This window comes from Diceros bicornis, chromosome 32 (genome assembly GCF_020826845.1).
Source record: "Diceros bicornis minor isolate mBicDic1 chromosome 32, mDicBic1.mat.cur, whole genome shotgun sequence".
NCBI lineage: Eukaryota > Metazoa > Chordata > Mammalia > Perissodactyla > Rhinocerotidae > Diceros > Diceros bicornis.
In genome coordinates, this window is record NC_080771.1 from 24,677,914 (window position 1) to 24,702,651 (window position 24,738).

Consider the following 24,738-nt stretch of genomic DNA (forward strand, 5'->3'; position numbering starts at 1 on the left):
CAGTGAGCTCAGGTCTCTCCAGGTTCCATGAAGCTGAGGGACTGCCTGGAAGATTAAGGCTCCCTACAGCTGGGCAGGAGGAGGAAGGCTGAATTCTCAGGTGTGGGCTGGAATGCTTCTGAGACTTGGTCACTTCTAGCTGACAGGCTACCAGTGCTGCCTCCTCATACCCCAAAGGCTCTCCAGAGCCCAGCTAAGACGTCTGCTGCAGACAGGCTCCCCCTGGTTACCCATGTGCCTTTAAACTGGGACCACATATACTGACTTTGTTCCCAAGGACAGGTTAGTATCTGGGTTCTTCTGTACTTACTGATCCTTCCTAGTAGCCATATGGCAAACAATCATTTCAGGAGCTGTAGAAGTAAAGGAAGCACCTGTTAAGAGACTACCCAACTGGAATTCATGCCCAATCCTTTACTCTAAGACCTCAAAGTAGAATAAAGCTGCAACAAAGAAATCAGCCGCTCTTCCTCAACATCCAACGTGACAAGGTATGGATGATCACATGGTTATTATCGAGCCCAAGATCATCTACATAGCATAAAGGACTACAAAAAGCCAAAAAAACCATCACAGAGCTGGAGCATGAGGCCACAGGGTGCCAGTAAGTCCAAGTAGGTAGCTGGAAGGAAGAAGGATACTCAGTTCTTCCTGCTCCAACTGGGGCTCAAATCTCCCACCTAAATGCTCATCCCCAGAAAAGACACGTAGACACAAACGACCTTTAAAACTCGGTTTGTATTTCTGGTTAGGTTCCAGAGGTATACAACTCAGGAGTTATACTATATCCAACCTGGTCTCCACCTCAGCTTGCCTCCCTCCCTCCCACAAAGATAACATTGTACAAAACTATATTTACAGGAAAACCAGTTAAAAATTAAGGGTGTGTACAAAAGTAGACAAGAAAGCCAGAAATATCAATTCAGGGAAAGCTTTGGGGAATGGGGGGGGGGGGGGCAGGGGCAGCAGCGGCGGGGATCATATTCCACACCAGAACCTGGGGGCAATATATTATGTACCAGGCAGGGAGAAACATAGCAAATCTCAATGCCAATTTCAGGGGAAACCAGTCACTCCAGGTGAAGAGTAGATGGGAAAGAGCTATTAGCTTTAATATTGCAAAGTCTTAATTATCCATCCACGCTTCTTCTGCCATATGGGTTCAAAGCCAGGTGGTAGAGGAAACAAAACAGAGTCTCTGACAAGCCCCACAGGAAAAGGAAGGGCTCAGAAGGCATAGCGGGTCCGGATGTCCTCAAGCTTCTTGGACACCTCAGGTGGGGTTCGGTCCAGTTCTTCAGAGACATTCTTCTGTTTGTTGGGCTCCATGGAGTTGAACTGCTCACAGAGGTCTCCATCAATCACATTCTAAGACATGGAAAAATGAGAGACAAAGAAAAAGGTCAGATGCCCAAAGAAAATGGCACACGCTAAAGCAGCAGCTGCAAGGAAAGCTTTTTATTCTCCCTCAGACACCTGAACGCCATTTACAGAGCGAGGAAGACTATTCTAAGCTGATCCTTAGTAGCCAGAGCTCAGATTAGCAAAACTGGGTGAAGCTTTTTCTCTGGCTGTGGTCTGCCCTAAAGGGAGAGGTCTCTGAATATCACTAACCATTCCTCTCCCTCATTACTGCCTCCATCAAGCCACTCCCTTGATGTTCCTTCATTCAGGACTGTTCTGATTTTTAACGGACGGAAGGAGGCCCAGAGAAAAGATGACTTAAGTGGGCTGAGGATCTCCCTTTTCAACCCAGATTTCCAACAAAGACCTACCTTAACAGGAAAGTAATAGGAACGAAAGCTGAGGTGGTCTCGCCCACAGAGAGGGGGATGCTCAGACCGTAGATGCATCTCCACATGCTGGAAGAAGTCATGGTCCTGGAAGAAGAAACAAAGAATCGGTCACTAAAAGAAAAAAGTGATTTCAACTACCAGTCTATGGTTTCCAGGAGCACAATGAACAGATACGCCATTGATTTTTACCGCACAAACAGATGTTAAATATCCAGTCACTCCTTTGATGACCACAGGTTTTCATGCTACAACAAGATAGCTAAAACCTGAAAGAAAACTCCCCTGTATTTGCAGAATACCTTATGTAAAGAGTGGTTTGTGAAATCGGATTCCTGATCCCAGCTTCCTTGGCTGGAATGACATAAACCAAATTTAGCCAATCCTAGACTTAACTCTAGGAGGCAATAAGTGCCCCAGTCCACATCATCTCATCATTCCTAGTCTGTGGGGTTTGGTTCTGGGGCTTTGGTCTGACTAACCCTATACCCACACTAGAACTGAACCAAACCTGTTACAGTATAAAAAAAAAAATGGCTCTCCCCAAGGAAAAAAAATCAGGATTCTTATCTCCCCAGGCACTTCTGTCACCTTATAAAATTTCCAGAACACTCCTAATTGCAGATGGGGACAAATGGATTTGCCTCTAAGGCAGATTTAGCACCAAGAAACAACCTTAGGAAGGCAAAGGCCAGAGCAGTGTGAGAGATTTTACCTCATGGGATGTGAACGGGACAAGGATACCAATTCCTCCTGACAAAGTGGTATAGACAAGCGATTCTGAGCCTCCGGGGATCAGAGTGGTCTTCTGTAAAGACAGCACTGTCTCCCCAACGTGATAGTTCATGATCACCTCTGCCTGCAAGTAAAAAACAGACAAGTAACTGTGTGGGCCCTCAGGAGCCTGTTCTAGATTCCCAAGATTAGGCAGTGCCTCTAAAGTGCAGATTTCACCATCTTTTAAAATCCAAAAATTACTAAAACTTAAAAATACCTCAAAATGTTAACATTTACTTAGAGCTTAATGCTCGCACAAATATGAAGTTAGATCAACCTTGATAAATAATTCAATTGAAAAAAATTACATTATCAAGTTTGCAATAAAAAAAAGGAAACCAGGGAAAACTATAAAAAACAGCCATTGCTAGGCTTGCCCTCTAAAATGAATCTGTTTTTAAAAGTCCAGAGATGCTCTACTAGAGAAGTACAGGCTTAGAGGAGAAAAGTAAAGCCCAGGACACAGCTCTGAGAAGAGCTGGTTAGTATCAAGAATGAACCTGTGCAAACATCTTTTCCAAGGAACTCATTACGCTCCAAAGAGATTTTATACTGCTAAAATGTCTCAGAAAAATGTCTCTTCTATTGAGTCATAAAAATGGGATAGTGACTTGGTCACCTTACATCAAAGCCAGTGTCCATCCGTCACAGGCTATGTACTATCAGCTCAGGGATTTCCATATGTGGGAGAGCACTCGGCATAGTGATGTGCCCTGTGAATAATTAACTAAAAAAATGTTTCCTCAGTGAAGGTCATGGGGAATGTACTACACAAGCTGGTGCCTCTCCTTTGGGGCCCCTTCTGCAACCTTACCTTCTGAGACGCTCCGTTGAGCAAGCCCCGGTCCCACAGGGCTTTGTTTCCTGTGGGATCCTCGTCCACTTCGTCATTGGTGTTAGGTGGGAGCCTTACCTACAAGGTGACAGAAATCACAGGGCTGGGTCCTACACCTACTCACCTGGGTCACCAAACAACACGTTTGCCCCAAGTCCTTGCCAGCAAGCTTAGGGACACCACCTTTAGCAGATGCCTAAGCCCAAGTCTCCTGCACCTGTTCTGGTGTCCGAGGAGTGAGAAACTCAATCAACCCATGAACAAGGATATAACACAGCAAGAGCAAAAACCAAAGACCAAAGAACATAAACAGACAAAGTTAGACTGAGCTTAAAAAGATAAGCCAAAATTGTGGCAAAAAGTGAAAATAAATACTAGTCATTAGCTCAAACTAGACCTATCATTATTAAATCATTTTCCATGGGGAGAAGGGAGGTGAACTGGGGGAAAAGAATCTAAAAGACTGGTAAGAAGGCTTAAAGAATGCAAACTTTTCTTTTTACAGCTGGCCTTACTTAGTAGGACTGGATTTTATACCTATTTTTACTTTCCATAGTCCTGGGTCCTCGGCTTTACCACAACCTGGGCCAGACTTTCTACACATTACTAAAACCCAAGTAAACATCAACTTACCACACAAATGTTGCCAAATTTGTCTGCCCCAGCCACAGTGTCATAATCGAGGAGGCTAGCTGTAGTGACCCATCGGGGGTAGGTATCATCAGCAAAGATGATGAGCTGGTTTTCATTACGTTTGTAGCGAACCCAGATGAAACTTTCTTGGACATCAGACACGATTACCCTATGTCCAATAGTCTGGATCCCAGAGATGTAATTCGCGATATGCTGGGAAAAACAAGGACAGCAATGGAAGTAACCTTGGGGTTCAGAACCCACAGAAAGTTCAGCTTTCCCTGACTGCAACATACATAGGGTCTGTAGAATGGCACACATCAAAGAACGGCAGTCAGCAATAAATTCCTACAAGGCAGGAAAAAGAGCCAACTGGTTTTAATATAGTGGAAATATATGCCTAATTCTCACAGTTAAATTCCTTATAGAAGCAAGCAAGACAGAAATCTACTTCTTATTTTGAAGTCAAGAAACCCACCTACTCCTGCCCTTCTCAAGTCTCAGGGCCTAATTTTGAGGCTGAAATTGGAGGACTACAACAAGGTCCTAATAAAGACATATGATTTTAACAGTTATTGTCCACCACCCCACCAATGTCTCCTCCTTCCTCACTAGCTAGATCTGGGGTCCTATGCCAGCATATTTACCTTGTTCTCACACTTTCGGAGTAACTTCTTCTTTCCCAGGTCATAGACTCGCAGAAGCTTTCCCACACCAATCAACACCCTGCCCTGGAAAGGCGCAATGGCAGCAGGGACTTCTTCCACGGGAGTCTGTGAGAGGAAAAGCAGGTAACGCAGCTATTACAACAAAAAGCCATACGCTAGCCCCACTCCTTCAACCCAAAATGCCTTCTACAGGCATCTGTCAGGAAGACAGACAGCAAGTGATACTCTTTTGCTCATCAGAGAAATAAACCACACATACAACAGTATCTATGAAATAGGATGTTTGGGTAAACAGGTCCTACATGCTGCATTTCACCCAGAAAATGGATCAGTGCTATAAGTGAGAAATCCTGGTGCCTGACAAACGCTGCCTCAGAGCCCATGCTAATTCAATAGGCACTATTTTTTTTTTTTTTTTTTTTTTTTTTGTGAGGAGATCAGCCCTGAGCTAACATCCGCCAATCCTCCTTTTTTTTGCTGAGGAAGACGGCCCTGGGCTAACATCTGTGCCTATCTTCCTCCACTTTATATGGGACGCCGCCACAGCATGGCTTACCAAGCAGTGCGTCGGTGCGCGCCCGGGATCCGAACCAGCGAACCCCGGGCCGCCGCAGCGGAGCGCGCGCACTTAACCGCTTGCGCCACCGGGCCGGCCCCCTTTTTTTTTTTTTTTTAAAGATTTTATTTATTCATTTTTTTCCCCTCAAAGCCCCAGTAGATAGTTGTATGTCATAGGTTCACATCCTTCTAGTTGCTGTACGTGGGACTCGGCCTCGGGTTGGACGGAGAAGTGGTGCCTTGGGGCGTGCCCGGGATCCGAACCCGGGCCGCCAGCATCAGAGCGCGCACGCTTAACCGCTAAGCCACGGAGCCGGCCCTCAATAGGCACTATTAACTAATAGTGAAGCCTCAATATCTGAGAGATGACTGCAGTTTATAGAGAGATGGGAAAGGAGTGCTAGTGACAAGTGACCAAATGTTTTGGTCGATGACAGACTGCATATATGATGGTGGGCCCATAAGATTAGTACCATATAGCCTCAGTGTGTAGTAGGCTATACCATCTAGGTTTGTGTAAGTACACTCTATGATGTTAGCACCACGACAACATCGCCTAACGATGCATTTCTCAGAAAAGTATCCCCGTCATTAAGTGACATGACTGTATACATAACATAAAATTTACCATTTTAACCATTTTTAAGTACACAATTCAGTGGCATTAAGTATATTCACACCGTTATGTGACCATCACCACCATCCATCCCCAGAACATTTTTCATCTTTCCAAAGGGACACTACGTTAACAATTAAACAGTAACTCCACAGAGAGTATCAATTCTTTAAAACTGCTGTATTTTGGTCACAAATTACTGCCTGCTCAGTAAGACTATAAGCAAGGGTCCAATTCAGTGTGCATCTATTTCCCCATTGTGGGTGGTTAGCACACAGGCTTCCTGTGAGACTCGCAGGCACGGGAGCATCACTGGAGCACGAAAGCCCCAGCATTTTCCATGTGCCACCAAGAGACGGATCAGAATCAATGAGCTGGCTTTCAAAATGGTCACCAGAAGACCTGACCCACAACTTAAGCAAAAGTGAGAGAGTCTAGTAGGACCTAAGATTCAGGAGGACCACTGGCTGGTTCCTACCTTGTGCAAAAACTCCAGTTTTTCCCCATTGTTCACAAGCTTGTAGGTATAGACAAAGCCCCCTGCTACAGATCGAGGGTTCAGTATCAGGTCTTTGGCCACGCCCACCAACACATACCAATCATCACCAGTGTTGGAGAATCTGCACACGGCCACACTGCATACAGAGAAAGAAGCAGGAGTCAGGCATTAGTCACAGCCCAGAGAATTCTCATTCCAGCCTCCAAAACCGTGGATGTCCTGGGCTCCTTACCTAAAAGCGGCCTCATTCTGTTCCAGCTGGACAAGGTCCAGTGTGTTCCCCTGAATAGGATTCATCACTCGGATCACAGAGGCCCATTGCCCATTGCCAGCCTTAGGAGCTCCAAAAATGGATTCAGGGAGGTTTTCATTGAGGAATGCTGCCGCCATCTCTGCGGCCAGCTCCCGCTCATCCTCCCCTGCTGCTTCCACCATTTCCTAAATCCAAAAGGCCAAGGAAGAGTTGGTATATTCAGAGCCGGGTGCTGGGTGAGAAGTGGACAAGTAACAATAACACCTCCAGGGAGAGTTGATAATATATAAAGCAGCAAAGTCTAAGGACACAAACCAGGATTTCCCAAAATGAAGATTAAAATAAGATTAAAGATTAAAGGGAGAGATGTATAGATAAGGGGAAGAGGGAAGATCACTAAAAGGGAAACCAGGTGCTTCTTTTTTTTTTTTTGTGAGGAGGACCAGCCCTGAGCTAACATTCAATGCCAATCCTCCTCTTTTTTGCTGAGGAAGACTGGCCCTGGGCTAACATCCATGCCCATCTTCCTCCACTTTATATGGGACGCTGCCACAGCATGGCCTAACAAGGGGTGCGTCGGTGCGCACCCGGGATCCGAACCGGCGAACCCCAGGCCGCCGCAGCGGAACGTGCGCACCCAACCGCTTGCGCCACCGGGCTGGCCCCAGGTACTTCTTTTTTTAATGCCAAAAGAACTAACATCAGCTGTGGCGAATACTTGACTAGTGGTCTGAGAAACATGAAAATGAAAACACCATTTCTCTACCTAATCCACCTGATTTCCCTTGCTAAGATTACTTGTCTCCTCTCTTCCAGGCCAGATACAGTTTTACACAGTTGGGGCTATTTGTTTTTTGCTGGGAAATGATTTCCGGAAGGGGCTGGTGTTGCGGGGAATGTGAAAGTTGTCTCCTTTGGGCCTGAATCCAGGAAACATATCATAGACTGTTTTGGAACCTCAAGGACTGAAGAACTCTGTTCCAGAGAGGGAGCTGAATACTGAAAAAACCCAGGCCAGTGTATTAGTCTTGAGTCACAAGAAAGCCTCTAAAACCAAGGACTCTGGCAGAGGGCTTTCAGGTTTGAAGGACCTGAAAAGAGCCTGGACCTTTAAATGTAACAAACAATACAACCAACAATTACAGGGATTTAAACTTTTCAACACAATTTCACACAAATGCCTTTTAATTGAACCCTGAAGGTCTAATCTCATTACCTCTGCCATCTGCTGCTTCCTCTGAGCTTTTGTGGCCTCAGTGTAGGCATTGTGGTCAGTCTCAATGATGATAAGGTTGTTACTCTCAGGGTGGATGACAAATTTCCTAGGGGTGTACTGCAGTGGAAAGGCTACTTGATTGAAGACAGCACCTAGCTTCTCCAACGCCAAAATCCTATGGTAACAGGCAAGGGAGTTAATAGGTCACTCACTCAGGACCTAGAAACTGGTGCTAAAATGGTCCATGAACAGTCACAGCAAACACATCAATCCCTAGAGCTCTAACGTTGGCATTAGGCAACATGAAACAACAGCCTTCTAATCTAGAAGATTCTGCATAGGAGACAAGGGGATCCAAAAGGGCCTTCCACTTTAGCAACAGCCCACCACTGTTGATGGCGCTTCTCGTTTTCACCAGTGAAATCTACAATAGAACCCTCAAAGGAATTTTTCATCACTCTGATGATGTGATAGTGAAAAGTTAAAATTTTCCTCTTGATTTTTACTGACAAACCCTGAAATAAAGAGCACCAATTCCAAATTTGTTGTGAAGCACTGCAATTACCTAACCATATACAGTATTAGTGCTGATTGTGTTTCATAAAATAAAGTAGATGCCCTCCTGAATGAAAATCACCTATGCTTTAGGAAATCCACAACAACGTAGAAAGAGATAGCAAGTAGGGGACCTACAACTTTTGTCAAATGGGACATAGAGATGTGCTGAAGCCAAACTATGTGCAAAATGAGCAGAACCCAGGTACTCTTAAAAATATAGTCACTTGATCTCTAATGACGGAGTTTTATTTGTAGTTCAAATATTCTATACAGATCATACACAATCTGACAGCAGACCTAAAAAACAAAAATGGAAGACAGCAGAAAACCATTTCAAAGTGCTGAAAGAAAGAAGAGCCAATTCAGAATCACATAAAAAAAGAGTACAATAAAAAAACAGAACATTTTCTGGGGCCGGCCCCGTGGCGTGGCACTTAAGTGCTAGCACTCTGCTGCTGGCGGCCCAGGTTCGGATCCCAGGCGCGCACCAATGCACTGCTTGTCAGGCCATGCTGTGGCGGCATCCCATATAAAGTGGAGGAAGATAGGCACAGATGTTAGCCCAGGGCCAGTCTTCTTCAGCAAAAAGAGGAGGATTGGCATGGATTTCAGCTCAGAGCTGATCTTTCTCACACAAAAAAAAGGAAAGAAAAAAACAGAACATTTTCTGATACACTATGATTAACAGCATTCCCACTCCCATGGATATCCAAATACTCTCAGTGAGTAATTAGCATGTTCCTTTATTTGGAGACATTAAATCAAGTATTTTACAAACACCTGAGTAATGAAATTAACCATTTACACATAAAAAATTGTCATTCTGCAAGAAAAAAATTACAATGGCATAGAGAAAACAAAAACCACAACCACTAATCCTACAGTTTTGATTCTTCTGGTCCAACCCACACACTGACCTGTTTTCATAAAGGCACCTTACCACACCAACAGGCAGACTTTAGGCAGAGGGAACACTTACCCTCAGGGATATACACAACATGGAAGGGAGCACAGATGCTCCCATGTTGTATTCTTCTTTGGAAAATATGAGGCTAGCCAGTGTTTGTAAAAGAGGGGCATATACCATTGGTGATACCCAAGATGACTTCAGGCAGTTCTCATATGGATTTTTTAAAAATATAATTCTTTAAAAAATAATTAGCCTTTTGTGTGCCAAAGGACATCATCAAGAAAGTAAAAAGACAACCCACAGAATGGGAGAAAATATCTGCAAATGATATTATCTGATAAGGAGTTGTATCAAGATCATATAAAAAAATCTTATAATAATAAAAAGACAATGAACCAATTGAAAAAATGGGCAAAGGATCTGAAGAGACATTACTCCAAAGAAGAATAAATAGTCAATAAGCACATGAAAAGATGCTCAATGTCATTAACCATCAAAGAAATGCAAATCTAAACCACAATGAGATGCCACTTCACACTCACCAGGACAGCTAGAATCAAAAAGTCAGATAATAATAAGCGTTGACGAGGATGTCAAGAAATTGGAACCTTCGTACCTTGACGGTGGGAAGGTAAAATGGTGCAGTCCCTTTGGAAAGCAGTCTGACAGTTCCTCAAAAAGTTAAAGACAGAGTTACCATCTGACCCAGCAATTCCACTCTTAACAGGTATATGCTGAAGAAAAATGAAAATATATGCCCACACAAAAACTTGTACATGGAATGTTCACAGGCAGAGATATGTGTGGGAAGCATTCCAAGGTGCACAAACAAAATACCACGAAGGGATGTATGGAGGAATGCAGGGAGAGCAATTCTGGAGTAGAAGGTTTATAAAGGTGCTGACAGTTAGAAAGAGAGAGAACGATGACTATGAAAAGATCCTGAAAGCTGTTGCAAAGAAATGTGGGAGTTCACTTGATAAATGGTGATTCGTATATCAAGAGGCTATAATTCCATTGCGAATAGCCAAGTTATAACCAGGACATGAACAACATGGGTAGCGTTAAAAGGTTAAAATAAATAAATAAATAAACAAAAAACACCCCAAACTTGAGAAAGTCAAACTGAATAGATTATTTTCCATCTTGCAATATAAATAGTGCTCACTCTCCAACATTATCAGCATAAACAGTAGTCTGCCAACTTGCAAAAGGCCTAAATAATTTATACTGAGGTTAAAACTTAAGACGGAACACTGCAAATGACAACACCGAGGGAGGACGTTATCAGTGATCCAATGCCTGCTCTAAAACTAATTCAATGGCATTGCCCTGAAAAACAAGCATCTGAAATCTCAAGGATATTGAACTGCACTGCTAAGTATTAAAACTTGGCCCTGAAAGTCTAAACAGACACCAAAACTCCAAACACAGAAACTTGGCTAACAGGTACTTAACTCTTGAGTCAAATGAAGGTTGAATTGCAACACACTAGTCCCATGGTGAAGCATTGGCTCCCTACCATCTCTTCATAACTTTTTCCAATGCTCTGGCAAAACCACAGTCCAACCCCTTGGCAGAAAGGCTTCCCGTTGGGCTTCAAACTGTGGGACTCTCTCACCTCAGGGTATTAGTGGAGATGGCCACGATGCCCTCAGGACATTGTTCAGAGGCAAAGCCAGACGCAAATTCCAGGGTCTCATAAGACAGGGGGGTGAGATGGAAACGAGATTGGTAAGAATAGCTCAACCATGAGCGGCTAGACATGGCCAATACCTGAGGGAAGAAAAACACCTCCAATAAGCTTGGGAAAAACCTCAAACATGGTACACTGACGAAACACGCCACCCCCAAATTTCAGTATACTGAATATCCCAAGGTATTTTAGAAACCTAAAAGGTTACCTTAAGAAAAAGATACCTAAAGAAGAGGCAGTATGACTTAGTATTTCTAAAAGCATGGGCTATTAGCCATATGACCTAGACTAATCACTCAATCTCTGAGTCTCAGTTTCCACATATGTAAAATGAGAACACCAAAAAACCAGATAGTTACAAGGATTAAATGCAGTAACAAGAACTAGCACAACACCCAGCAACATTAATATTCTAAGCTACAAAGGACACCATGTTTCCCAACCCCTTTCACATTACATGGTAAACCATGATATTAATACAAGGTTACTCATGGGTAGTGGTTCCCTAGATGGAAGGTTTCCAGCTAACTCGCAGTCTGTGCTCCATTTGCCCAGCCTGAGGGCTGAAGGGATCAATATTCTAACCCATGGCACAGTGCCATGGAACCTCCAGTTAAGAAGCTCTGGATTAAGGGCTCAAGACTTCCCACATGAAAGAAACTAATCAAGATATAGTTAATGTCAAACTAACTATATACTGACAAATTAATGACAGCAAAGCTTACACCAAGGGGATTTTTCTCAGCTGATGCCACTAACATCTGAACATGCTGCCTGCCCCCTTTCATTACTTACTGCCTCCTGGCCTTGCATCCGGACACGGAAGAGTTTCACAGGACGGGACCCCAGGTACCTAGTGCGGGTGTCAGACAGATCTCCAGTGACAGGGTCCAAGACAGTTCTCAGCAGCACACCGTTCTAGTAAAAAGGAGAGAAGTAGGTGAAGCCTACCCATGACAGAAGCTCCCTTGGCTACTTTATAAGTTCAGAGCAGATGGAAGGAAATGACTTGGTAGTTTAAAGAATATCCTAATAATCAGCCAGCCATTCATTCATTCTCTCACTAAATCACTCACTCAAACAGTTATTGAGCATTTACTAAGTGAAAAGCACACGTATTTTTCACTGCATATCCATCAAAATTTTTTTACTGTGTATGTTAAACTCTTCTTTAAATTTTAAAATATATGCAGTTAAAAATAACCAGGCCTACTGTGTTCTTTAAATATGATTTCCCCTAACAAGAATAAGACTTCTAAGAGAAATGGCTAATTCAGGTCTAGAGCAGAATGTTACAGCTGTGTGTGGGTCACTTTGTTGTGCCAGAAGGGAAGGAAACCCCCAAGATAGTGGGGTCATGTTAAAAGGACAAAGGAGCCAACTTCAAAGGGAAATTCCCACTCATCTAAAATGAGGCAATTTAGCATCCAAAAAAGATTGCAATAGTCTGAAGCTCAAATATATAAAAAATCTGCAAGTTCATAATATTATTTAAAAAAAAAAAAAAAAAAAAACCACTTCACCAGTCCTCATTGGAGATTGCTATGGCACCACCTCCTTACTCTGAATATAGGTGAAAGGGGAAAAAATGAAGTATTTATCCTTTCCCTGTAAGAATTGTATTTCAAAATAAGCAAAGATATGAAGCAAATTTTGTCTTTACAGAAAAGTTTCAGCTAAGTAAATGAAGAATGAAACAGAAAACCATCATTTCACAGCCCCCAATGACATAATGAATCTAGGCAATGTGTATATGGCTGTTACTAAGGTTGATGGGGAGGTTTAAAACAAATAATTTAGAATAGATACATTCTAAGATCACTAAAAGTGGGACAACCAGACATTACATGCCTCCTGATGTGATGTAATAGAAAGTAAATAGCACCACCTATAAAATATTCTTGTCTCCCACAAAAAAATTAAATCTGAATCTAATCAACATCTTGGTCTGTGCTATCCAATACCATAGTCATCAAGCCATACGTGGCTAGTCAGAATCGAGATGTGCTGTTAAGTATAAAATACAAAATACCAGATTTCAAAATTTAATTTAAAAAGAAAAAAGAGAACATAAAATATCTTAATTTTTAGACTGATTATAAATTGAAATGACATGGACATACTGAGTTAACTAAAACATTAAAATTAACTTCATCTGTTCCTTTTTTCTGGCTACTGGAAAATTTAAATTACATGTGTGGCTTATATTATATTTTTAATGAACAGCATAGCCTAGATCTACCCACTAGCTTACAGGAAATACAGATAGAGAAACATTAAACACATAAGGAACGACACTGAAAAATCCAGAAGATGGGAAATTCTACAAGACAAATTATCTGGTTTCTTAATTATTTTTAAATGGGATGGAAGTTATTAAAAGAAACATTAAAAAAACAAGCAGATGCAAACTGTGCACAGGTTTATGTAGAATCCTGAGTAGAACCAAATATAAACATTTTTGGGAAAAAAAAAACAAAACTAAACAAGGAAAACTGGAACATGGACAAGGTATCAGATGATATTAAAGAATTGTTAAATAATTTAAGACCTTAAAAAAAAAAACCCATACATCTGTTAGAGCCATATTCTCAAGAATTTATAGATGAAATAATATATCACCTTGGATTTGCTTTAAAATACTCCAGGAAAAAGAAAGGAAGAGGAACAGAAAAAATAAGAATAGCAAAATGTTGGTAACTGTTAAAACTGGTGATGGGTATATATCTCATTACATGAGTCTCTCTAACTTCTGTGCATGTTTGAGAATTTCTAAATTAGAAGTAAAATTAGGGCTGGCCCCGTGGCTTAGCGGTTAAGTGCGCGCGCTTCGCTGCTGGTGGCCAGGGTTCGGATCCCGGGCGCGCACCGACGCATCGCTTGTCCTGCCACGCTGAGGCCGCGTCCCACATACGGCAACTAGACGGATGTGCAGCTATGACCTACAACTATCTACTGGGGCTTTGGGGGAAAAATAAATAAATAAATAAAATTATAAAAAAAAAAAGAAGTAAAATTAAAAAGCAAAAAATACCTGGGCTAGATTATTTACATGTTTGAGTAAGTAATCATTAAGGAAAATAAAAAGTATACAGTCAAAACCCCTGACATTATCTGATCCTTAGGTTCCTGCTTTTCATACCATGAAGAACTCAGCTGCTTTCACAACTGGGAACACCTAGGGGTCCTTTACTGCTAATGGAGCCCATTATGAACTGTCAGGCATTAGTTTCAAAAGCTGCATACTGCGAGAACTACAAGTGACTCTTGAGGACCCCAACTAGGTCTGACACAGAGCAGTGATCGCAAAGCACTTTTATCAAAGACTCTATGAAAATACTTTTTCTAGACCTGATTTGTTCTAATTAGAGCTGAGAAAAGTGGAATACAGGGCAGCATCACTCACTTTTCATAAGGTGGGTAACTGAAACTATGGGCACAAAAAAATGCCCATACTGAACAAAGGAGTGCCTGAAAGCTAAAGAAAGCCTAACAACAATGCGAGCCTCCAGATCTCTTACCTGTAGCCCAATATTCAGGTATAGGAAGCCAATAGAGCCCCTCTCACCCAGCTCATCCTGCTTCTCAGTCCCACCCATTTCCACAATACATAAGGACTCAGGTTGGGCTGGGAGAGCCTGCATGCTCAGAGGTTGCAAACAGTCCTAAGAGGAAAAGAGAAAAGAATAAAACATGGGAAATGACCGATTTTGGAAAAAAATCTACCCAGAGAAATCTAATTCTAGGAGTGAAGAACATCTTTCTTGTGAACAGGGAAAACCTGACAGGGGTGAGTTCCAAATGGGTAGTGGGTTACTTGTTAAACTGAATCTTAGAATAAGCTCTGGAGATGATCATGCTTTCCTCTTTTTGTAAAAGTGGATAAGCAAAGAGCACATCTTAAAAGTCATCTAGGGCCTTGGAGCCAGTACCAGTCCTTTTCTGCCAATAGTCTTGGGTTTTTGTTTTTAACTATAAAAGGGAGTCAAGGCTTAAGCCAAAGGAGCATTTAGCAGTCTCAGATCAGCATCTTGAAAGCACTGCAGAAGACTCCTGAGGAGTGCTGCTACGACAATCAGGATAAGCAGCAGGTGTAGATTTCAGGGTCCAGTATCGCTGATCTCAGAGACAGACATGAGGAGTGAGCCAGGTGCTCAGTTCCAACTGGAAGATCCTTGAAGTCGAGGGTGACACTCACTGAGGGGTCCAGGGAGATGATTCTGACAGTGTTGTCCACCAGCCCCACAGCCAGGAAGCGAGACCTCTGCTCTCCAGGGGGCACATTGGCCAAACTCATGCACACCACATCTGCTGACATCTCCTTCCGCTCCGTGTACTCGTTCAGCTGTCCTGACTACAGGAGTTAAGACAGAGAGCGGTCACAAACCACTCCAAATCGCCCCAAACCCTGGGCCTGGGGAAGGAAGTGGGACTGTTAAGTTCCTTTTTACTTCCTCTCACTCCTCTTGCTATAATCAATGACCAAGTATTTCTCTACTTGAGATCCCAAGAGTGAACTCCACAGGCTAACGGCAGGCAAAATTACTGATGAGACTCAAGAGACCTTTGACAAATACAACGTGCCACAAATTTTCTAAGCCAACTTAGCTCTCAGAAAATGGAAATATATAAAATTGTTTATCTGTTCATGACAATACTCTGAGTAAAAGAGAATTAAAATATGGAAGTTAAAGACAAAGAAATTTCAACCATAGGCACAGTTAGACTACACAAGTTGGCCACATCCAGAGACTTTCTGAGAGCATAATTAAGTATACCCAACATCCTTCCACATAAAAAAGCAAAAGAAAATTTCTGAAATGGATTCAGATTGCAGAAATTAAACCTATGGCAAATATTTGGTGAAAATAGAGTGTGAAAGGCAGGAGAAGCAAGTGTTTTCATTGCTAAGATGGGATTTCATAATTCCGATTTGAATTAAGACATGAACTTACCCACCCCCAACCCCCCATAAAGCACCAGATTGGCTTGTGGACACTTGCCTTCCTCAATTCTCTTTCTTGTGAATATAACCTAGACATCTAGATCCCCATCTTTACCTCTGGATCCTACGTTAAGTCCCACAGTGAATGATAAAATTACTTACAGGATCCATCTCAAAATAGACCAGTTCTCCTCCGGTCAGGGCGATCACCACTTGTCGCTGGTTCACTGCACACTTGACAATTGTTTTCTTTCCGGGGGTCTTCCACTCATTGACTCTCTTGTCTGCTCGTATGTGCCGAATGCCATCAGGATACACCTAGAGTCAGTTAAGAAGGAAACCTGACTTTAGCAATTTGACTCATCACTCAGCATGACCCACACACCTATCAGACCTGTCACTCCTGTCAGATCTGAAGCCAGTTGGGTCAATGACAAAAAAGAGTTAATAGGCCTCAGGCAAGGTCAACCAAAAAAATGTTCATGTTTTGCAACATCTACTTTAAAGAAGTTCAAAGCTCACAAACGTGAACATGGTAGCCTACACCACAATGAGGGAAAAAAAGGACAAAGTAAGGTGAGTGGGTAAGCAGCTCTCTGAGAATCCTCACCTGAACCAAGGCATCATCTCCTAACAAGGAGCAGGACAAGGTTGGGGTGGTGCCCAGGAACCCAGAGTCAGTCACTTCTTCCACAGTCTCTCCGATGGACAACACAAGTGTGGCATTCACGAAAGATACAATGATGTAAGCATCAAACTCATCTGAAAAAGCAAACAGAAGAAAGGAGCTGGTTAGCTCAAAACTCATTTAGTTATAAGCCAAATGAGACACACTAAGTTTTCTCTTCAGAAACCTTCCAAGGCACTTCTTCTATGTGTAGTCATCATACACATACAGTCATGTGGCAAACAGAACAAGGTGATCCAAAAGATAACTGAGGGTCATAACAGCCTACAGATATATTCTGCTTCCTTAAACGCCTAAATACATTGAGTAGGTATGCCCACTTCTAATACCTCTGCAAACTAATATTTTCTCGAGACATTTGCTGGAAAAATGTGAGGACAAAGCAAGAGAACCAGAGACATGAGAAAATTTTGAATACTACAGTATTTATATATACTGAAGCTAGAGCTTGTTTATTTGTGGCAGATGCCAATCACCTTTCACTCTTAAAAGATACTCCTTATAAAACTAGAAAAGGTCCCCAGCTTCTCCCAAAAAAAAGCTTATGTGGGAACAAAAGACCTAATGAATAAAACAGATTTCTTAAGCCTCCATAAGATTAAGTCATTCTGGGGGTGGAAACTGAGAATCCTAAGATGTCCCAAGAGGAATGATGTAAGAACACGAGATAATCAGGAAGTGGGGAGGAGGGACTGTTTATATTGTCAGCCCTTGACCTCTTTCGTTTTTCACCATTTAAAAATACAACTATTCAGTGATCATGAGCAATCCTCTTAGGATTTGCTTTTCATTTAATGAAATGTAGCTGGATAAACAAACACTAATGAGTTTCTCAAGGAGGTCCCATAAGTTTCTCATGCAGATCCCATAGTTAAAGGCCATCTATTTCCCATACAGTCCACCCTACAACATAAAAACAGCTTCTGTGTGTATCTCCCACACCCAGCACAATGTTTGGCATAAAGCTTAATAATGCCGAATAAAGACATGTTTATTTTTTAAAGAAGAGTTGAGATTTTCCCACTTTTCGTTTGCATTTTCTGTATCAATTCCCTTCTTTCTGTCCCCCTCACATGGAAATCAGGTAAGTAAGAGACAGAATGACAAGCAGACAAAGTACTAAATTGGAGTGGCTACCTCACTCTTAGCAGAAGCAGCTACAGGACTGTTTGCCTGAGCTCTTGTTAGAGCTCAACGTCATAGGGCTGATCCATCCCACTCACAACAAAGACACAGTTTGGATTCTGATTGGTCTAAAAGTGGTTCAAGCTGAACTAAGATTATTCAATTACTTCAGCAGAATCAGTGTTTTTTATAGAAAAAAGGACCAAGTGAAGATTTATCACTGGTGTAGCCTATAGTAGTGTTCTGACCTATTCGCAGGACATAAAATTGCGATCCGTATTTTTAAATAGAAATAAACATAATTTATGAAATTGCTTCACACATAGTAAGGGTAAGTACTGCTCTGCAAAACTTTTGCTTCAGTTAATAATATGTGTGTACCGACTGGGTGGCTGAAAGGCAAGGGTCAAAGATCTTTCCCAATGGATGTAATCTAATGGCTACACCAGGAAACCAGAGCAAGGGTTCAATTTCCAAATCATAAAAAGTAACACTAGACAAGGAGATAGTTGGTTTTAGATTATTTTTTTATAACTGTCAACATGTATCAAATGCTTTGGGGACACCTTACAAAATTGGCTTTGTAAGACAGCACTGTTCACCATCATAAAATATGAGTAAGGACATGGTTGTCTCTGAAATGGATGTCTTAACAGCTTACAACAAAACCAAAATCAGCCTCCACACAACAGCGAACTTAGAAGCTTTATTCCAGCTCTTAGTTTTTGAACTGGAAATTTCTGGTGTGTAAAAATAACAGGAACTGCTTAATTTTAACATTATATGAATATCATGTCCTTTCCCACATTCTCATTACTGAAACCTAAAAACTTAAAAGCTGTGCCAGACCCAATTAAAACCAAACAACAAAGGACTAACTGGCCAGGATTTCAGTCTCTTCCTTCCTTCAGTCAAAGGGAAACGGGGGACTTCCAGAAAAGAGACCACACAACTTTTAACTACATGCAAAGAAGAGGGGGAGAGAGGAAGGAGGGCTGCCTGGGGCCTTATCTTCCCTTTGACCCAAGGCCCCAGACTGTTCAGATATAAAAATAAAGAGATGCTCAGTGGACTTAAATAGGGTCTTACATTTGTTGGGCAATTCAACAAGTGGTAGAGCAATAACTAATATCTGAAAGCTGCTTTACCTCACAAATTTCCTCAAAATATCCATTTCCCTGTGAATACTAAGCACACTATAACTTCTATCCTTTCCATTCTAGGCCAGGAGGACCTGTAGCAGATTAGCTGCTCTTATATCCTACGGAGGTTAGAGGTTAAAAGTTGGAATTGAGAACAAAATCAAGCTTCAGTCAAGGTTAATGACTATGAACTATAAATATCCATGTTGCCTTTTTCCACGGGTTGCAAGTTTCATATAAAAGAACATTAGCTCATATCTCGGTGAAGAATTCTACTAGAGTATGAGAATGCATCTTTGTCTCAGTTAAATAGGACTTCTATCTGTCTGAGCACTGCTGAAGCAGCCCACAGGAGAGGGAATGCTTTAGTCTTCTTTCCCCTGCCTTAGTATCTGAAGCTCAACAAACAGGTCACTCCGAAGGGTAAAGTAAGTGACCATCCAGATGATTTAAGCTTCCAGTATCTCATTCTCACTTAATACTCAGACTACTTGGTGCTTGTCTTGCCTCAGCACAGTCCTGATTATACTCAAAAAAAAAAGGGTATTGGGGGGTGCACGGCTTTCTCCAGGGCCTGATGGTTTCAGTCAGTACACCTGGAAGGTACAAAACTCCAAGGGAGAATATGAACTAATAGGGTTTTTTAGCTACAAGTTCTTTCAGCTTAGTGAAAGATTAATCAATCAAATCTTCCATGTTCTGTGGTACAAAGTAAGAGAAGCTGATTCCTGCCTCAGACCATTTAATATACAGGCAGATGGATGTGCATGTTTATAATGCACATGGACTGCCAACTGCAAAGTTACCCCCTGAGAGATGCCATCAGGGTAGCCTCAATATTTACTGCAGGTCCCTCTCCCTGCGTAAACTCTAAGACCCCAAGTAGACCCTAGCAGTAGGTACACACCTGTGGTGATCAGCACCTTCACCAGCCACCTGTGGAAGAGAAAAAAAGGCTTGGTATTGGTAGTGTGCATCACCAAGTACCAGCCAAGGTTAGTAGTTGCCTGGAAGACTGCAGCATGTGTGGACATGTGAGATGTCACTCAATAGTAACTTGGGGTATCTGGAAAGAGAATCAACAGAGAGAACCTGACCTGTTTTTGTGGGTGATCACCCAAATTATAGTTTCTAAAGAGTAAAATTTATTGGGTGTAGTCTTTTCCTAGATTTTGGTATTTAGAAAAGAAAAATTTTCAGCTATGAGTTCCATCATGCAACATATGGCTTATCACTAACATCAAACGTTGTCCAAATAGCCTTTCCTGATTCTCAAACACATGCCCATTCCCTTTGCTCTAAATCCTCCAGGCAACATGTTTGTGCCTTTCATCACACCAGAACACACATCAGTTTTGTATACTTCTTTTTTAGATGGCAAGTGCTCTGAGAGTAGGAATTCTATACTCTGAGTGCAAGGCAGACACTCGAAAAATTGCAGGATAGGAGTATAAAACTTACCCTAAACAACCATCAAGACCCAGACTCTCACTGCAGGGTTAGTCAAATGACTATTGGATTGGGATTCAGGAGACAGGGCTTTCAGTCTCTATTACCTTGATGCACTATCTTGGGACTATAAAGCCTGTGATTTTCTGCCTTGTTCATAAAAATGAGGGGTTAACTTTTTTCGTAAATCTAAATTTATTTTAAAATAAAGTTTAAGAAGTGGAAAAAAAAACGAAGAGGAAGCACACTAGGTTTTATCTCAAAGAATCTTTCTAATTCAAACAGTCTAGCCAATGTTTTCAAAAGCCATAACATCAACTAGCTACCAAGCTAAAGGTGAACATCAACACTGAAAAGTTTCTTTATGTTTACACAAAATGAGGGAATCTTGCAAAACCAATCATCTAATAATTATCTTCTCAGCTAAAATGAACCTAATTTCCTATTCGCTTCTTCTTTCTACTCAACTCAGATCTGATTCCAACGCCTCCATGAAAACAAAATCCACCAAAATGTCTATTCCACTAAAAGAAAGAGATTTCTCTCCTACACTCTTCCCAACTCCCTTAAATTTGTTCCATACAACCAGAACATCTAAGTATCTGGAAGATTTCCATCATTTTCTTGAAAAAGCTTTGTATGCTGGCCAGGGTGATCTTACTGAGCAGTCCCACATTCCTGAGGGAACAAGGGAAAACAAGGCCTAGGAACACAGAAATGACCTACAGCCCCAAAGAATCAAAGGGAAAATGAGAATTTATTTCTATTGGAACCAAAATTCAATTGTCACAAGACTTTCCTGCTGTTGCACTACTACGCATTTTCACGTAACTCTGAAAATTTTAGGATGAGGTAACCATTTTTATCCAGGAACTCAGACCCCCTCTCTCTCCTCCACCCCTTCTCCACTCACTCTAAAATTCTGATTCCATTTAGTTAATCTGTGCTTTCCTTAAGCACAACTACACCAACTGAGTAGGACTAATTAACAAGCTTTACTAAATCTCTCAATACCTAGAATAACACCTTCAATTCACTGTGGTTTCAGCACAATAGGAGAGAATATGGTTGAAGAAAAACGAAGCAGAAACTCTCCCTCACACCATACCTCTTACACAGATGGAACTAGTGTCTTAAAGATGAATATAGTCAAAGAACACCATACATGACGGCTCTATGGTACTGAAGCGTATATGTATTGAATATTAACAGCCACCCTATGCACCCCTTACCCACGTGCACAAGAAGTAGTAGTAGTAGGCGAAGGCATCCTGATTGGGAGAGCCTCAAAACATGGTGTCAGGCCAGAAAAAGTTTCTAGTATATGGTGCTGGATGAAGTGATATGGAAATACTATGAATGCAGCCTCTTAAGCCTTCTATTATCAATGGCACCCAGACCCTCATTTTGACTGTTAGGAAAGGGCTGCTTACCTTCTATGTGCCGACGCACCGTCCAGACAGCATTGGGGTTACCGGGTAGCTCAGAGACAGCCATTTCTGATACCTGACAGGAAAGGAGACAAACCACAGATCCAGTGAGCATGGAACTCAGCTCCTTGCCTACAACTATACTAAATAAAACGGTCTTAATATGGCAGTGCTCACTGTATGCTGGATTAAAAGAATGGAACCATCTAGTCAAAAGAGAACATAAGAGGGACCAACCCCATTGGCGTCGGAGTTAAGTTCAGCGCCTTGGGTTCGGGGGTTCAGATCCTGGGCGCAGACCTATACCACTCATCAGTCATGCTGAAGCAGTGACCCACATGTATATCAGGTGGAGGAAGACTGGGACAGACGTTGGCTCAGGGCTAATCTTTCTCAAGCCAGAAAAAAAGAGGAAGATTGGCAACAGATGTTAGCTCAGGGCAAATCTTCCCCAGGAAAAAAAAAAATGGTGAGAAAAAAACATAAGAAACAAAAAGGCTGGAGGTACTGGCAATCCCCATAAACAAACTTTAGCAAGTGATGGAACGTCAAGAAGGATGGTTGTTGCAATCAAAACCATTCACTTCCTTCGGGTATGGCATGCCTGGATCCTCCACAAAAAGAGAGTATGTGGGAATGAAACAGCCCATCTAAGTTGGTATCCCATTTCTTTTCCTAGCTCCCATGAGGCCAAATCCCGTCTCTCTTCATGGACCAATTCCAATGTCACATCCTTTAGGAAAAATCTTCCCTTATCCTCTTGGCTGGCAGTCATCTCTCCCTCCTCTAAGCTCTCAGACAAATCAATCACCACCTCTTACGGCACTTATTTAAAAAGTGATTTAAGGAATTGTTTTATCTTTCCTACTGGATTTTTATGCTCCTTAAGGTCAGAATCAAGAATCCTCTGAACGTCCCAAATGTTCTCAAACATGAGAGTAAATGAAATATCTAAGATGAACTCAAAATGATCTAGAGGGGGAAACTGGACATAGGTTATACATGAACTCTCTGTACTATCTTTGCAATGTTTCTGTAAATCTAAAACCATTCTAAACTAAAAATTTTACTAAATATTTTTAAATGACCTAGAGACAATAAATTAGCTTAATATACTATACTGTATAACTACTTTTTATAGGAAGAACTCAAGTATATTCATGAAAGGCATTACCTTTTTTTTAGTTTACTAATATAGTAATAGCAGAAATACCTGATCATGGTAAAGGAGAATCCCAAAAAACTCCATCAATAAAATGTAAATTTCAGGTATGCTACATGCTATACCAAATGTAATATCTGATAGTGACCTTGCTCAACTGAGACCATAATCTAGCTAGATAACAAGGGTCAACAAATAGACATACACGAACAAAGCAATGTTCAACAATTTAAAAATATTTTACACATAACAAAGACTTTTGTAGAACTGGAAAAAAGTGGGAGGGGACAGGGACTCAAAAACAACGATCCTTAATTAAGTCCTTTATCTCTTACACTGTACACAAAATTTTCTGTTAACGCATATATGCATTTCTGGTGGAGAGTGCTTAGCTCTCATCAGATGTTCGATGGGATCCAACGAGCAGTAAGTAACTAATCAAGAACTACCGGTCTAAACTGGGTTCAAGTCATTGAAAATTTGGTGGCCTGATGAATATTTTAGCAGCCGAAAGTTTTTTGAATTCCCTGACATAGTAATAATACTAATAGCTAACATTTACTTAACAATTACTATATGCCAGACCTGGAGCTACATGCTTCACTGCATGATCTCAATTAATTCACACAATTCTTTAAGGCAAGTGCCATTATTAAGCTCATTTTACAGAAGAGGAAACAAAAGCTTAGTAATAGCTATTAAGTGGTAGATCCAGTATTAAAAACCAAGGTCATCTTGGCTGTGTTCCAATAAAAATTTATAAAAACAGGCAGTGGGCCTCTGTGAGCCTGTAGTTTGCCAACCCCAAGCTCTGAAAGCAAATTGTTGTAGGAAGCTTTATTTTACTCTTAAAAAAATCAAGTCCAGGGTACTTGCTAAAAGCCATCATCACAAGGACCACGATAAAAAGAAGATGTGGGGGGCCAGCCCCATGGCCTGGCGGTTAAGTGTGCGCACTCCACCACTGGCGGCCCAGGTTCGGATCCCGGGCGCGCACCGACGCACTGCTTGTCCGGCCATGCTGAGGCAGTGTCCCACATACAGCAACTAGAAGGATGTGCAGCTATGACATGCAACCATCTACTGGGTCTTTGGGGAAAAAAAGGAGGAAGATTGGCAATAGATGTTAGCTCAGAGCCGGTCTTCCTCAGCAAAAAGAGGAAGATTGGCATGGATGTTAGCTCAGGGCTGATCTTCCTCACAAAAAAAAAAAAAAAAAAGATGTGGGATTTAAGAAGATAATTTTGAGGGTCTGTATCACTTAAAAGGTCTAACAATAAAAGATTCATTAAATATATTCTGATTCCACTGTGGTGGAATATTGCAGAAACAATCAAAATGACAGAACTTAAAAAGGCATAAGTAATAAGGAATAAATTTAGTAAGATACAAATACCTATACACAGTATTAATATAGTTAAAAATGAAAGTATCTAAAAAATTTGAATAAAGACCAAGACTAGAAGGTAATGGAGTAAAATGTTCGATGTAGATTTCCTAACCTCTGTGTTATGACTAATGAGCCTGGAACTAGTAGAGGTTGTTTTTTCCCTTTTATCCCCATTTGCCAATTTTTTTAAAAGATGCCTATTGCACTAACACGTTAAGGAAAAGGAAATTTAAACTCTAAACTTTATGGAAATAGGGGAGGAAGTAGGGGAGGAAGTAAACACTTTTCTTTCACAGAAACCTTAAACGTATCTTTGGCTGCTTTGTCAATGCTTTCTTCTAAACCCTGTGATGATATAGAAATTCCAATCTTGGGCCGGCCCCGTGGCTTGGCGG

General features: G+C 41.5%; 1 protein-coding gene across 2 annotated transcripts in view; it reads right to left on the reverse strand.

Annotated features, from left to right (window-relative positions):
• Positions 1-719: 719 nt before the first annotated feature.
• SF3B3 (splicing factor 3b subunit 3) overlaps positions 720-24,738 on the reverse strand; it is a 50,487-nt gene continuing 26,468 nt past the window's right edge. For both annotated transcript variants that reach the window (XM_058528238.1, XM_058528239.1), the window contains exons 11-26: positions 21,795-21,867; positions 16,568-16,719; positions 16,120-16,275; positions 15,211-15,366; positions 14,534-14,677; positions 11,808-11,930; positions 10,938-11,092; positions 7,849-8,023; positions 6,612-6,817; positions 6,359-6,515; positions 4,686-4,811; positions 4,039-4,251; positions 3,385-3,483; positions 2,509-2,652; positions 1,776-1,880; positions 720-1,368 (exon numbers count right to left, since the gene is read on the reverse strand). In XM_058528238.1, the coding sequence (XP_058384221.1) occupies positions 1,228-1,368; positions 1,776-1,880; positions 2,509-2,652; positions 3,385-3,483; positions 4,039-4,251; positions 4,686-4,811; positions 6,359-6,515; positions 6,612-6,817; positions 7,849-8,023; positions 10,938-11,092; positions 11,808-11,930; positions 14,534-14,677; positions 15,211-15,366; positions 16,120-16,275; positions 16,568-16,719; positions 21,795-21,867 (2,325 nt within the window). In that variant the 3' untranslated portion in view covers positions 720-1,227. The remainder of the gene's footprint in view (positions 1,369-1,775; positions 1,881-2,508; positions 2,653-3,384; positions 3,484-4,038; positions 4,252-4,685; positions 4,812-6,358; positions 6,516-6,611; positions 6,818-7,848; positions 8,024-10,937; positions 11,093-11,807; positions 11,931-14,533; positions 14,678-15,210; positions 15,367-16,119; positions 16,276-16,567; positions 16,720-21,794; positions 21,868-24,738) is intronic.